Source organism: Astatotilapia calliptera, chromosome 23 (assembly GCF_900246225.1).
Source record: "Astatotilapia calliptera chromosome 23, fAstCal1.2, whole genome shotgun sequence".
Lineage (NCBI taxonomy): Eukaryota > Metazoa > Chordata > Actinopteri > Cichliformes > Cichlidae > Astatotilapia > Astatotilapia calliptera.
The window spans coordinates 3,271,897-3,287,968 of record NC_039323.1 but is presented as its reverse complement, the minus strand read 5'-3'; the positions used below and the strand labels follow the sequence as shown (position 1 = coordinate 3,287,968).

Below are 16,072 nucleotides of genomic sequence, written 5' to 3'. Positions count from 1 at the left end.
AAGTAGCAAGCACAAGCAGAGCATTGCACATCTGTGCAACCACTTCCAGATGCTTCTTGTTGTAAATGTGCACTTTAAATGTGTGGAAATCCCTGTGGACTAAGGTTTGCCATAGGATACCCCACCCCCACTACAGCACAGCTTTGGGGCCTCACAGTCACTGCCAGTTAAGATTCCCTCTGTGTTCTTTTCTCACCAAGTCCATCAGCCTATCAGGTTTGTGGTCTGTCTGATCTATTGTCCATCATCCCGGTGCTTGTTTATACACTGTACAAGATCTACACATGAGACCTTATGCACACCATTCATCAGCACAGGAAGGGGAAAAGGAACATGGACCAATGTTTGAAGTGGAACCAGAGCAGTGTTACAAGCTTCAAATACACAGCTGGGTATGTAACTCTTCATCATTACAGCAGCCATTTAAGAGCCCTGCCAAGGCATCTGGCATCCGTTTGGACCTGGAATTGGATTTGTTTGTGTAGCAAATCCAACAGGCACCAGTCTGAGAAATCCCGGGCCAAAGCACACTGTACAGGTAAGACTAAAACATCCCTACATTTGAAATAAAAGCATACAATTTATATATTAATCATTCTTTTTGTTGTTGTCTGTTATTTATTTCAAATATAGGTGTATAAACACACACGTACTTCACAAAACTTAAAAACATGTCTTATAGCATTCATGGATACAGTATTTGTGGCTCATAGTGGCAAGCTGGGGTGATTGCACAAAAAACCTTAGAGCTGGCACTTCCAACCTTATAAAAGTACATAAAGAACATTTTATATTCAAAATAACTTATTAACCACTTTCAAAATGGCTGTCTCGTCCATCTTTGATTATTATTTGCTAAACAAATTTTTTTTTTCTAACAAAAAATTAGAAAAAAAGTGGAAAAGGGACACAAGATAGAGGCAACGTTTCTTAATATTTGATTGATTGTATAGTAGTGGTATGACACATCAAGTCCAGCAGAAATAAAAGCTACAGGCATCAATGGTGTCTGCTACTGCAGTCCATTTCACATAGGTGATCAAACAAATCATTAATCTAATCCACAATTACATGTTTACATTTCAGAAACTTTCCAGTCTGGACATGAGCCTAAAAGCTGAAGATTCGATGTGTCCTCACTTTAGCTCAGTTTCATGCTAAACGTAATGAAATCAGTGATATCACATGACAGTTAGTGAAGTCTGCCAACATGAATGAGCACTAATCTAATTAGTGTGTTGTCAGCTGGTAAACCTGTCTAGCACTTTAAGAACAAAATGTTTGTTCTAGCAGAGACACAGATCTGTTTGTACGGCAGTTATGAAACATTACTGGATGTTCTTGTTTCCCATGTTGGTTAACTGGCTCTACAGCTCATGTAAGCAGCTCTGGATGGTCTATAGCTAACGTTTCAGGAGTTTTTAGGGCCACATGCCAATAAGATTTTAGCCAGAGCCAAAGAAAAACCACCACAAAATCAGCAATGTAATAAAAAATTATAACAACATTGTTAATTCGGGTAATATTTACTCAAGCATTTTAAAAATGTGTTTATCAAACAGGCAGCAAGATCCATAGATGTCTGTTGAACGAGGTGACACGGACTCCACGATTTGGTCGACTGCCAGGAAAAAACCTGTATTTTAGCTTTTGAGACATGCTGTCAACAGGATGGCATTATATAGGAAAATAAGTTAACCGACAGTCAGAAATTCAGTATTCTTCTACTGTAGGTCCAATAAAATGACATGAATCCATCAACACTTAGAAACATTCCTGCCTGAACATTCTTCTCGTTACAATTATTCTAGACAAATTTGGTTTTCTACTTTCACAAATCAAAAAATACACTCTGATGTTAAAGCTCCATTAATCGGTGTAGTTTTAATTAAAATTAAAGAACTCACTGGAAGTGAAATAGCTGCTTTGAATTCTGAAACCGTGCCCAGATTCTGGTGCAGTTTTTGGCACTTTTCAGGCACTTTTAGGTTATCACTGCATTCGCTCTGTATAACTGAAATCTAGGTGCTGTCACTGATCCATTCTGGAACAGATAACATGCATACTGTATAATAATAACAACCCTAATTTGCAAGTAATGAGTAAAGAAAGTAGAATATGTATCAACCCAAATGCAGAGAGACTTTTATCTGACATTATTTTGTCAGTGTGCTGGAAAAAGACACTGGAAGCTTACAGCTATTGAAACCTGCATTGCTAACACAGGTAACAATGTTACCCATGTTGCATTTGGTAAAGCTTTTTTTGCTTTACCGTTAATAATGATAGCTTGAAAATATGCTTCTTTCTCTCTTACAGGAGAAAAGTGTCATGGTTGTGTCTCAGGTGCCTAGGGATGGGCTGCATCCCTCAGTCCAGTGGAGCAGGTGGAAAGTGAGTGGTTGATGCAGAGAAAAGAGGTTGAAAGTTACAGGCCAGAAGTCTAGCTTTTCCTTTCTTTTTTAAAACACAAATACAAAGGGCCGATTGCAAAACTTACCAAAACATTAAAATTTGACACAGTTCCAGGACAGAAGGCATCCTGAAGAGTCAGGATTGCATATAACCCAGGTTATTACCTGATCTAACCAGGTTGAAGCCCCTGGATTTGACGCTATCACACAGGTTTGTGGTCTGCAGGTTTGCAGTCTTTGTTCCTAAGTCCACTATCACACAGTGCCACGACTGTGGTAGTTGTAATGGTTGCTGTTCTCAGAGTCTGCAATCTGCACGCTGGGTTTCCTTTCTGGTTCCTCACCATCGCGAGTGCCCGGCCTCTTGGAACGTTTAGGACACTTCTCGAAGAAATCCGACACAAAGTGCACCTGCAGAGGAGAGGAAAGGAGAGATTAAGAGGGGACAAAAAAAGGAAGCCAGACAAGATTGCAGGTCACTTAGAAAATTATTTGTGCTACAGAGATTGGAGTATAAACAAGTAAGGGACACTGAGGAGGTCGGGCAGAGCTGGAAACTGTGATTACACGTGTCTGGAGAGGACTGTGAACAGCTGTTAAATGACACACTAACGCAGACTCTCACACACATCAGAGAGGAACACACAGAGAGCAGGCACAACCCCTGCAGACCATAAAATCCTATGCCCAGGAGGGTCTCTAATTGCGCGCAGCACTGTGAAGGCCAAAGGTGCAGGCTCACATCCCAATTAATCATGCATGGACACACACAGACACACAAACACACGCTCTACCACTCCAGAATTTCCACGAGGCAGAGCTGACAGTGGTTCAATCATAACAGGGAAGTGGCCAAACAATAAAGAAGCCCAGCTGGATGAAGCAGGTGAATGGACTTGTTACCTGCCAGCTGTGAGTATGTGGGTTTGTATCAAGACACACCATGCTGCTGTCACACTTCACTCTACTCATGCTTCCTCTCTACATGGCTTTTAACTTTGGGAATAAAATATATGTTTTGAGCTATTCTGCTAACGTTTCCACTAAATGTCATTTTTATGATTTAGACGGTCACACCCGTGTTTGCCTTTCCAGCACTTGGAAACCACAGGACTAAGATGCAAAGTTAATATGTCATCAGGTAGGAAGCTGGTGGTGCAAAAAATGTAATGAAAAAAAGTCTCCATGTAATCATAAATTCTCAAGAGGAGAAGTAAAAAGAAAAACTGGCAAAAGTTCCCAGGTGTAAGCTTTTAAAAGTAATGGCTGTGTTACTATAAAATCACTAATTTTTGTAGCATTTATCTTGTAGGACGTTGCCGTGGAGACTCACATTTAGCAAAGCAACAAGCGCTCCCTGCAGCAGCCCCACCAGCACATCGCTCCAATGGTGCTTGTAATCAGAGACTCGGGTGTAACCCACATAAACCGCGAAGGCCACCAGGAAGAACTGGATGGTGGGCCGGAGAAGTCTGGCCCACTTTGCCACAAATCTCGCCTGCACGTAAAGCTGGAGGTGGAAACAGAGAGGAAAAAGAGAGCAATGATACTATTAGCACTGCTGGAACCTAAAAAGGTTATCACACCAATACATAACAGCATAGTCACCAGTTATATTATGGCAACACTGCATCATACATCATAACTGCAATGTGATATGCTAACAAAACAGTAAAGTAGGGAAATTTCTGCCATTTCTAAATGTGCTTAAACTGCAGCACTATCAAGATACTGGTTGGATCCTTTAAAAAAAAGCCTATGACTTTGGTGCTTGAGTTTGCAGTGAAAACAGTAGCTGGCACCTCTCAAATTAGATTTAACTTTAAAAAGGTGCTGAGTACAAATCTAATTTATGTTCTCCACAGACTCGAACCCCATTTATGCTGGAAAGCACCGATGCCAACAAAATATGAATCTGGCAATAGTTAAAAACTCTGCTCGGCTGCTGTTAAAGGTGTAAAAATTGGCATCGCACCACCGTCCGCCTGCCATACAGCTACGCTGCATTCAGCACTATAGCATACTCTTTCAAGGCAGCCCAGAGGACAAGGGCTGGATGTCACAGCTGAGCTCTATGTTTGTTTGCAGCATATGCCTGCAAAACAGAGAGTGCCAAAGACAGGAATGGACACTAGCTGGACGCTCTTTTCTTGGAACTGAAAAAAATAAAAGCTGCTTTGCTTGGAGCTTGCTGTCTAGCTGCGGTGCCTTTTAAAACAAAGAGATGGGGCCAAGTGGAATGAGCTGAATAGGCCTGGAAGACAGGTCAGAGCTCGTGCTTTGCCTTCATCATTGCTGGGAAAAGGGTTGCAGACTATTCCAGATCATTTGTCTCACTACATTCTTCCCCTGGACTCCACTTTTCCCTTTTATGTCTCTGAGTACAGATCTAAATGCATGAGAATGCTCTTAAAGGAGCCCAGAGGTTTAGGAGTTTTTTTATTTAATTTTTTTTAACTGTACAGAGAGATGGGTTTTATTTCTTGAAGCTCATGTTCTGTACTTACCGCTAGGAAAAGCATGCAGTACATGCTAAAAGAGGAGTGACCAGAATAGAAGGACAATCTAGAGAAAAAACACAATTCAGATGTAACTGCTTTACACAGGATATTTGTACAGTAGCATTTTGCAGCATCAATATCATGTAAAATGTGTTAGACTTCCTTTTCACAGACAATGTCTGTTTTTTTTTTGATTTACAGTATGTTACAATCTGTGTAATTTGTGTGAGGTTCTTGTTTCCTCTATAAAGAAACTGATGGAAGTTCTTTCCCTCCTACCTAGACTCTGTGACATCCTCAGGAGTCCCAGTGCAGTTGATCACCAGCATGTATCCTGTGCAGACTTTCGGTGCACATACTGCCATGAAGTTTGGCCTTGGACGCCCAATAGTGTACTTTGCAAGGTCAGTAAGTGACTGGCTGACAGCTCCTCCAAACAGAAAGGTGCCTACTACCTTGTAGAGTGCAGCTATATACTGATTGAACTGTGTGTTAGACTGAATCCTCTGTCTGTAGACCAGATAAGCCTCTCCAGATGAGATCTGAGGAGAGAGAATAAAAAAAATCAAAGATTATTTCTTGGGTTTTTTCCCCCACATTTTTCCTCCATTACATAAAAAGTCTTCTCCTACTTCTATATCAACTTATTGTCAAGTTCTGGCAAAATGCATCCATAGAATTGTGTCAAATGAGTAAAGTCAGCTAGAACAATGTCATGAAACGTCCTGTTACACTTACAATGACGAGAGTGCAGCAGATGGTGATAGCTGCCAGCATACCGGGGGTGATGGTGTCTAGTTTTAGGGGATACTTGATGCTGTCATCATTGCAGTAAATGCCTCTTTGGTATGGCTTGGAGACAATGGTCATAATGATGAAAGGCAGTGCCGCTGGAGGGAAAACAAACCAGATGAACAGTCTTATTATGTTAGACTAATTGCATATCTGGATAAATTTTGCTCTTGCTGGGATGAGATGGATGCATAGGTGTTCGACTGTGATGTAACAGAAGTTCCTGGGTTTCGGCCGTGATTGGGCGGCACATAAGAGGATCCCAGATCCAAGTTAATGTACTTTAAAATCAAAGACTAATGAGGTAGAAAAACACATTTGGCTATTTTTCTGTATTTTTCAGACATTATCTCATGTCCTAACTTGGGGGATGAAATTTTTTTCTAAGGATAAATGCTAAGTTCACAAGGATGAAAACAACCCACAAGGAGAAACACATTTTGTGCTTTAAATGTAGGCAAAAATACACAGTGGGAAATAGATTTTATATTCATGAGTATATGCAAAAAGAAAAAAAAAAGATCAGACATCAGACATATACCCATGTGTACAATATAAACAGTTAAAAAACTGTACACAAATTCCTGCAGGCATGTGGTTGTGTGCAAAATAAGCCCAAATATAGCTGCTTACAGCTCCCCCGAGAATGCATGATGTCCTCGAGAGGTTCAGAAAACTCAATTCCTAAACCACACGCTCACCATCTTCCTCTCTGTCTAACAGACACTCACTAACAAGCACATTTCAGAATGTGAAGAACTAATAAACAGTTTCTGAATACATTTTGCAAATTGCTTCTTTGCTATGTGAATCAAAAACCTGTTAAATTTGCAGAAGCTCAAATGAGACTTGAAGATATGAGACTGCTGAAAAACAGCTGATACTTATTTCTACATCTTAGCAATGTGACCCAATTAAAACGAGCTTCTAGCTGTCTTTGGCGATCCCCTTTCAAGACTACAATGCAGAGTGGTGAATTCCACCTAGGGAGATTTAGACAATATGTGAGATTTAGACAATATGTGAGACAAAGGCCTTATATGCACAGGTATAGGTATCTTTTGTCCCTCACATGGCACTGCAAACTTGTAGTTTTATAGGGTTACGGGTATTTCTGACATTCATTAGAGAAGTCAAAGACTAAACAATCAACTGACAAATGGCTGGAAATGATCAGGTGTTCCAGCCCTAGTAAGGAATGTGTTCTCCACCCTAATACTGCTATCCATAGAAGGCGGACAGTCTTGGGCCCACTGTGAAAATACCAAGTGCCTGCATGCGAAATGCAACAAAAACAGCAATGCAAAAGCATCGCAAGAACTTGAAAAGTTCACTCACCAATAGCATTGAATTTCTGCGTAAATGAACTGTGCACCCCTCCCATTTAAAAGCAAAAAAAGTCTGCCCTTGACATATTTCTAGGAAGACTTCCAGTGAACCTGACTGATGAGAGACCATTAAGACTGAAACTAAAGGAAAATATACAAGAGGAAGGCGGATTGGGATTCAGCTGAGATAAATGCTCTGTTGATTCCATGTTTAATTCCACCTCGTGACAGATATCGGAGAACAGCCTACTGCAAATGTATGAACACTGTCACAAAGAAAAGCACTACTTAGTTTGTAAGTGGACCCGAAAACTGTCACTTCAGTACATTTAACAACTCAAATTCTTAGAAATACCCCTCGCTATTGTTCAGTATTCTCGGCAACAGGCCATGTATGATGACAGAAGAAGAATAACATGCACTTGATCTTATCTCTCTATGTCGAAGGTGACACGGGATGAGATGGGATATAGAGACATATCGCCTGCACACCTGTGGACAAAGGGTTTTATGGGCTCAGTGAGCAAAGGCAGCAGCAAAATACAGGCTTTGTGCTGAGAGCAGAATAAACAATAGTGCTCAATTGGATGAACACATGATTGTGCATTGACCCCTGCTGACCTGGCCTTGATGGAGCTGGATTTAGACTAGACAAACATTGAAGGAAAAAAAGTAGAGACGTTACCTTTAACAAAGACAGTGTTCAGTCACAAAGTAAATTTATTTAAAAGCCTTTTGCCAGACTAGTCTTTCTAATCAAAGTACCCTGGGGAGGACGTGGGAAGCTTTCCCACTATGCGTAAAAACAATCAGAAACATTTTCCAAAACATGCAACTATTGTTACATGCAGCAGCCATAAATGTTTAAGTAATTTTAGTGCCTACAGGCAGTTTAAGTACATTTATTATTTTATTTCTAAGACCAGTAACATTACAAGCAGCAGCTGGTTGTCACCTTTCACTGTGTGGCAGATTCCCACCAATCACTGCATGAGCACAGGACTCCAGTGTGCAGGATGTGGTAAACCAGGATTTTAAAGTCCTATTCCACACATTTTCCTGTTACAGCCACCAAATCCTGTCTGTGATAACTGTAGTGTAATACAGTCTCTTATATTTAACTAACATCCTGTCTGAAGCACCACAGGGGAGCTCGCTGATGCAGATTTACTGATGTGGCTTTTGGGTGGCAGCTTATCCATCTGTATCCTGCATCCTGCTACCAGCTGGAAAAAATGGAGCAAACTTAAAAAAAACCCCAACAACTACTACTTTTTATTTCTCTGTGGAGTCAGGAAAAAATAGTTGCACTAAAATCAGAGTCAGGTTTAAATGAAACCTACCTCCATGAATACATAGCACCAAGTTTGAAGGTTTTTATAAGGTTGGCCTAGACAAACTCTAGAGAGAAGTTTATTTACCTAACACAGAATGGTAAATGTCAAGCAGCAGTACAACATAATTATTTCTATGCTGGAGTCGCATGATAGAACCAGGCCATTAATCACAGCAAAGCAGGAGAAGAATTAAGGGGGAAAAAACCTTTAAAATGATGTGCCAGCTAATGAAATATCGCACAAATTCACACATGGCTAAACAGCTTTTGCACGTCCATCATCACCATTATTCTACTGCCTGCAAAAATGTATTCATCTCATCAGCTCAATATCTTTATGTTTTTTAATGCTTACTAAATCCTCTTAACAGGACAGGGTTTATGGACTGAATGAAGTCAGCCTGCAGGTCTTTAAAAAGCCCCTCTGACTTGTAAAAAAAGTATTAATTTTTCATGTCTGTTTTCATCCATGAAGCACTAATTCAGCTGACACCTGCCTTTAACTTTTAAGTCATGAATCAGAAGCTCAGATGAAAAGGGGGGGAAATGGCAGAAATAAAATGATGTAAGGAGTCTGGACTGCTCTCATGGGCAAAATAAATGGTACGCCCTGAGGTGCGTATGCGAGTGTGTCTCATGAGCAGTCCCCCTGCGTATAATATCTGCAAGAAACAAACCAGCCAGTCTCTGGAAAAGCAGACATACTCCAACACAGTTTTCAGACAAAATTAGACCCATCGGCACACAAAATAGGCCTCCAGCATACCACGAGACAATCCCACAACCCAAACTGACATTGCTCCAGAGCTGCCTCCACTTAAAGACCGAGCAGTGTCTCTGACTCTACTGGAGATTTTTCTGTTGAGAAAATCTGAAAGAACACAGAATACATGGAAGTAACAATAAAAAGAGTAGACTTATTTCTTTAGCGTGCGAAAAGCCTTGTTTTTGGATGTTTCCTCCAAAGATTGAGAGAGGAAAATGTGGCCAGGAAACGCTCCTGCCTGAGCCTCTAATGTGCAGTCCTTCTGCCTCCGTTTAAAGAAGGTTCACTTTAGAGTCTTTGGTTCCACTTTGCAGTAATACCTTGGTGACTCCCACTGCTACAATGGATACTAGAGCAAAATGAAGCTATATGAGAGTAACTGAGAATGACTGTCTGAGGAATCCAGCTCAGTCAGAAGGAGATTTCTGCATTAATTGATACATGAACAACAGCAGCATGTTCATTCTTTCCACCGCTGCTGAATCACATCCTGTTTCTCTGTCATGCTTAAAGCCATTCATTCTTCTCTTTCTGTCACTCACTCGATCACAGTGTCCTCCCACACACTTCTCCCTCTGTTGTAAATATAGAGGCCTCACTGGGTAATGCTTTATTTAGCTGGTAGATGTGCAATTATGCAGGACCATTTGGACCACAATCGCACTCTGGTGCTGACATTCAAGGCCCGTCACATCCTCTGCTAGCTTAGGTCTTTTTCTTCCATTTCCCTTCCCTCCTTTTCATGTCTACATGTATTTGCTGTACAGGGTCCATTTTTCTGCTCTGGAGACCTTAGTCCCTTCAGTCAAACTGCCATGATTATCTGGAAGTCATAGTTTGAGAATAACTGACACCTACTCACCGTGGTTTCTCTGACATAACTTGCTGCACCTGCATAACCACACAGATGGACAATTATGTTCCCTAATTTGAAAAACATACAGTCTGGGTTTTTATTATGCATACCTAAAGAGTGCATAGCCTGTGTGTGGCGTGAGATGGGTGTTCCCATGCCCTTAGGATGCCCTCCCTTCGGGGTCGTAGCTGGAACATTTGCTCTTCCATCTAATTTCTTCCACTCTGGTTTCCTGCCTTTGCAGCATGAAGGTCACCTTCTTCTTATTGTATTTCTAGCCTTCTTTTCTTCCTGTTGACTGTTTTACTTTCATCTTACATTTCACCGCTTCTTAGAAATCTGTGTCACTCTTTAGTCATTTACTCAATTCCTGACTGCTTCCAATTCCAGCCTGCGTGGATGAGGACAGAGGGAGGCTCTCCCCCCCTTTCTTTTAGCTGGAGTGTTTCCACTTTTTATTCCTTTGAATAAAAATTTCTCTCCTTCGTTTGTTCCCTCCAATTCAAACATGTTTTTATGTCAAAGCAGGTCATGCTCAAGAAGATGTGTTGCAGTTAAAAAACCAGCTAAAGCTCTCTCTCCTTCTAACTGTCGCCCCTCCAAGCTGGACTGACTAATGTGGAAGGTATGTGCTGAGCCTACAACCTCTGCCGGCGTAGGCCTCTGGAATTCTAATTCACATGAGGAACGCCCAACTTCACCAGTCACACCAAATCCTGCTGCTGCTGTGGTCCATTCTTTATTTTTAATCCCACTGTTTCACTCCGTCCATCATTTACGCGTGCTTAGCTTCAAGCAGAGCAGAAGGAGACATGGCGGCAGGCGAGGCTGTGCGAGTGGTGGGAGAGCAGCTAAATCTGGGTGAGCAATCAAAGAGTCTGGGTTTGGAGGGGATCAAAGAAGTAGGCCACACAGGTTTCAACCTAAACCAGAAAGGCCTGCGGGAGGAGTTAAAAGGCAGTCTGATGTGTGCAGCTACAATGAATAATCCTGACCTTACTAAATAAACTGCTGCCTTGCTGTGTCGTACTTTATCCTGTATATATTTGATGTTGCCTTTATACGTTCCCAGCTTGTTTGGATTAGTCCTTAAAATCTAGTTTGGATCGACATTAACAAGAAACATGTCTTTTAGACTGCGTTTGGCTTATTTACAGCTCGTATCTTTTTCTAGTGATCAAACAGCACTGTTTACATTTTTGATACTCGAGGTTTTATATGATGTCAGTGACAGCTCTGGCAGTGAGCACAGCAGCCCCAAACACCTGCTGTTCATCATTCAGAAAAAAAGGTTACCTAAGGAGAGAAGTGCTTATAGAGCTTATTCCAGAGTGCACGAATTGGGGGGTTACACCAAAACAAAGATTATTTTGAACTGTGAATCATGCTAAGCTCTGCTAAAGTCCAAAATAATAACGTAGATCTGCAAAGAGCAGTGGGTATCCTGTAATAAACATCAATAAATATACAGAAAAATAGAATATTGGATGTCGACATGGCAGAGCTACATAAAAGAACATACAAATAAAAACTTAAAAAAACTGTAGAAACAAACAGTCAAAAATAATCAATGTATGCCTATAAAATACCTGAATTCCACGCTCAACCTCACTTTCAACGATTTAAAATTATTTGAATATCAGCAACCAAAATATAAAGAAACTAAGTTCTCTCAGTGGAACGTGTCTGTTTGTTTAAAAGGGCTTCAGTTTCCATGACATGGCTCTCCTAAGGAAAACCATTCCCATCAAGCATCTTCATAGCTTTGCTCTGAGAACTCAAGCCAATCAGTCTTACCAACAAAAACCACATGAGAGGCCCGGCTCCCAGAAGACTCCGCTGGATGGCTTCACCGACAAACTAACCAGGGTTGGCAAGCAACACAGCAAGGGGACAGAGTGCATTTAGAGTAAAAAATGCAATGAAATGTGTAGAAAGTCTGACAGTTTTCCTGCCGTGGGAATCTGTGAGCAAGCGCTATTGTATGTGTCACTGTGATTGTGATCATATAAAATACTGAGAACAACTTGATATGTGCAGGCCAGGCGCAAATCAAAAACTCTGCTGCCATTGTTCTTTAGCTGTGCAAAAGAAACCAACAAATGCAGAGTGATAAGTGATAAGTATACAATTCTCTGAAAACAAAATTATAAAATACTGTAAATCTTAGAGATTGGCTCCAGCCCCCGTGACCCTAATTAGAATAAGCAGAAGAGACGGATGGATGGACTCTAACACCATTTTAAGAAATGCAGGTATGTTTCTTTTACATAATATCAACTTTTACATACTGTACAATACATACATAACACGTTTTGTAAGTGGGTCAGCAATCAATGACACAGAACAGGTTTGGCACAATCTTACAGACAATAACGAGCGGACACATGGGAAAACAAGAATGTGTTGGCAGTGCCTCGCCCCAAGGCCATTTAGTCTATTGGCCTGGTGTATTATCGAGCGCATTACTCACGATTCAAAATGTCATTCATTTTTCCAACAGGAGCACCCATGAAATGAGGTGAGCTGTGACATACATGTTACACCTGCAGAGCTGTGGGCAGGGAGAGGTTAAAACCCGGTCTTTCCTTTCTCGAGCCAACACCCAATATCTATTTGTGCTGAGTGTAGACTTACACAGACGGGGTAGGGAGAGTGGGAGGAAGGGAGGAAGAATAGACGAAGAACCGAGGCCAGAAGCTCACAATAAACAAGAAATTCAAAACCAAGGTAGATCTTTGACGAGTACAACAACCTCAAATGTCCCTCACAAAAGAAAAAGAGACAGGAGGCTTAAACTAGACAAATAATACACAATACGACAGACCTCGAGTAGGAAGGCATCAGTAAACTACCACAAACCAGCTATTTTACACCACATTCATCCATTAAGGTGCTCAGTAACTGTGTTGTGGACTGTATTAAACAAAAAACCACAACAAAAAAGACAGAGGCACATCTATTCGTATGATACCACCAGTTATCAGTGTAGTTTGACCTGGGCAGGGCAGGGTGAAAGAGATAGAGAGCATGCCAAAGAAATCTTTCTTTCATGTTACCATTGATTTTGGCCTTTGGATTCCTGAACAAAGGATAGATGAAGGCAGTCTGCTGAATGTGAGACATATTTCTTCGGCTGAGCAAAAGTCCAGAGAGAAGAAAAAGGCAGATTTGAAAGGCTCACAAATTCAAGAAATGTAAACAGTCTGAAAATGCAGAAGAAACCCAACTCAACACTGTTTCCATACAGGCTAATGGTCAGCATAATTATAAGCTCTATCGTGTTGTTATTACACGCCTGGGGAAACCTCACATAAACTTGGGGTTGACTTGACGATTATTTGGGTGAATGACATGGGTGGCAGTAGGGAAAGCGAAGGCAAAAAGGGTGGATAATCCATCGAGATCTGACCAACCATCCGACCAACCCAGACATTAATCCCAGACTTGTGACAATCAAATGGTAAGGCTGATCATGTTCAGCAGTCTGTGGATATTCCCACTGATGGAAAATACTCCTAAGCTCTTTGTAAAGCCCGGGATGGAGTGGGGGCCCTGGAAGTCTTTGTCCTGAACTCCTTCCTCTTTTGTACCTCACCGGTAGAACCGAGACAAAACAAGTGATAAACAAGGTGCCAAACACCAGACCGTTGCAAAACAGATGGCTGTCGTGCTCATGTGGCATTAACACAGTGAACCAACCTCCCACCACACTGGTATATTCCACATGTGCATATTATCCTTGTGTCCGCATCTGAAAACAACTTCTTCTGGACATGTCAGCTCAGACTTTTTATGTTTGTTGTTTTTTTTGTTTGATAAAGTTGATCTAATCATTATCTTTATGATGAAAACATTTGTCAGATTATTAAACCCGGTGATTTATTTATTTTGGCATCTGTATTTATATGTTTTTAACAAACCCCCTTTGAATCTCAGCTAATTATTAAAAGATTCACACGTCTCTCAAAAGTCTGTACAGTATGTACATGGTTATTTTCATCATGCAAATCTGAATACGGTGACATTAATATTATCTTTATAATGCATTGAGTTATTGATACAGCTGCACTGATTAAGTAATTTCATACAGTTCGTGTAAATCTCCAGTAATGGATTCATTGTTTCTTCCCTAATCGTGGTCCATACCTTGAAGATGAATGTCAAAAGACTCTCATCAGTGTGGAAAGCTGTTACTACAATGTTTGTTAGTATGGTGCATTTTCTGACACTATCCAGAGGAGGGAGGAGACGAATCCGATACATATTAGTTCATTGGTTACAGCAGAAAATACTGTTTCTGCCTGAAGTTAAACGCGGAACATCCGTTTCCGAGCGCAGCAGAAAGTCAAATGTACCAAAATGCACCAAACGTAGGAAGTTGGGAGCAGTCTTTTTAGGATTCCTGGCAGACAAAATATGTGGAATAAGCGGGGCGCACACATGCGTATCAGATTTCCATAAACAAATATTCAGCTTCCTGGGGCACTGTAAAGTCCTGCAAAGTTTTGGTGAGTAGGTTGAAGCATGCAAGCTTGCGAGGAGGATGACACTGAGATTTCCTCTTATGTTCTGCCATGGTGAAATTGCACCAACATTTAAGGCCGGGACGTTATCCCAGCCCGGATCTCCATAAACAAAGTGAGTGACAGGCTGCTCATTTAGCGCCAGACCCGAGTGTGGCAGTCCAGCTGCTGGATCAGCAACAGAGATTAAAATCAGCAGCCAGCCAGAAAACCTTTTGTCTGATTAAAAAAAAATCGCGCTTGAGTTTAACGTGCAAATAAACAAACACCGCTGAGTTCCCATTACTACAAGAGACCCTAAGCTGCTGTTATCGGTGCAAAACACACACAAAAAATGCGAATTATGAGAAGAAACGGATGTAGCCACAAATATATTACCAGCGACGCCTGCCGACTTTTGCGCATTGTCCGTGTGCTAAATAAAAGGAACAGGTTGTTAACTTACCAGCTGTAACGCACAGCACATCCACCACCACGAACAGCTTCTTCTTCTTCTGATCCTTCATTTTCTTTCCGCTAATTTACTTTACAATCAGAAACTTTGAGAGATAATTTTTTTCTTGAATAAAGTAAACAAGTCCATCTGAGTTCGTTCACTCAGAAACGTACAAGTAACTCTAAAAACAAAGGGTAACCCGTACAACGAGTTCTTCCGGGATCCTGGTTCGTACCTGTGCTGCGATGACAGTGACAGCGGAGGTGTGTAAGTTTCTTATAGCGCCACTTTATCCAAACTCCTTTCGGAGCAGCACACCTCTGACGCTCTGCGTCCTTTTGCGCACATAACTGATTTGGGTATCAAATAAAGACCAGAGAGAGACCATCCGATTGAACTGTGACGGAGGCGTCCGCAGAATCCAGAATAAACTCCGGTCAAACCACGCCACTGCTCCTGATCCCTCCTCCTTGCTTCCTCGTCTGGCTCTTCTCTTCATCCGATCACCACCAGGCACCGAGCTTTTGCGCACATGTGCGCAGAAAACAGGGAGGAAGAAGTTTTTTTCTCTTTGTGCTTTTGCCAGTGTTACGCCTTTCATGTATGTTCAGTAGAGACGACTCAATTACTGCTTTAATTGGAGCTGAAAAAAGTGCACTCGGATTTAAAATACGAAGGAAGAAGGAAGATGCCATTTCCCGAAACGGATAAATGTATTAACAGAAGGAATTGACTGATGGGGTTAATTATTAACGTTTACTTAAATGAACTAAAGCAGCCTCACGTGAATATCCAGCTCCCATTTCTTAAATCACACCCACACAACAAACTTGGTGCCATTTTCTCTTGAGATCTTTCTTCCCCCAAACCCCTCTCACACATATAAAAGAGAGATATTAAAGTATGGCTAAGAAGTAAACATATTAGCCAACCCTTTTATATAAGTTAGGACTGAGCACACTTGGTAGAAGACAGAATTTACATCCCAACAAAACCAGGGAGAGTTTTACAAGGCATCCTGCGGCTGAAGCAAAATTAGCATGACTTTACATCAGTAGGACTCCAGGCCACAGTGCTTTATGCCCCAGGCAGTCAGGATGTTTCCCCTCCGCCAGTC

General features: G+C 41.3%; 1 protein-coding gene across 1 annotated transcript; it reads right to left on the bottom strand.

The window, feature by feature from the left end:
- Positions 1-621: 621 nt before the first annotated feature.
- plpp2b (phospholipid phosphatase 2b) lies at positions 622-15,446 on the bottom strand. The gene is made up of 6 exons (XM_026159518.1): positions 14,965-15,446; positions 5,654-5,805; positions 5,195-5,457; positions 4,922-4,979; positions 3,748-3,924; positions 622-2,825 (listed from the first exon to the last, which is right to left on the bottom strand). Exons 1-6 carry the CDS (start codon positions 15,023-15,025, stop codon positions 2,670-2,672), a joined length of 867 nt encoding a protein of 288 aa, XP_026015303.1. The 5' UTR covers positions 15,026-15,446; the 3' UTR covers positions 622-2,669.
- Between the last annotated feature and the right edge of the window lie 626 nt (positions 15,447-16,072).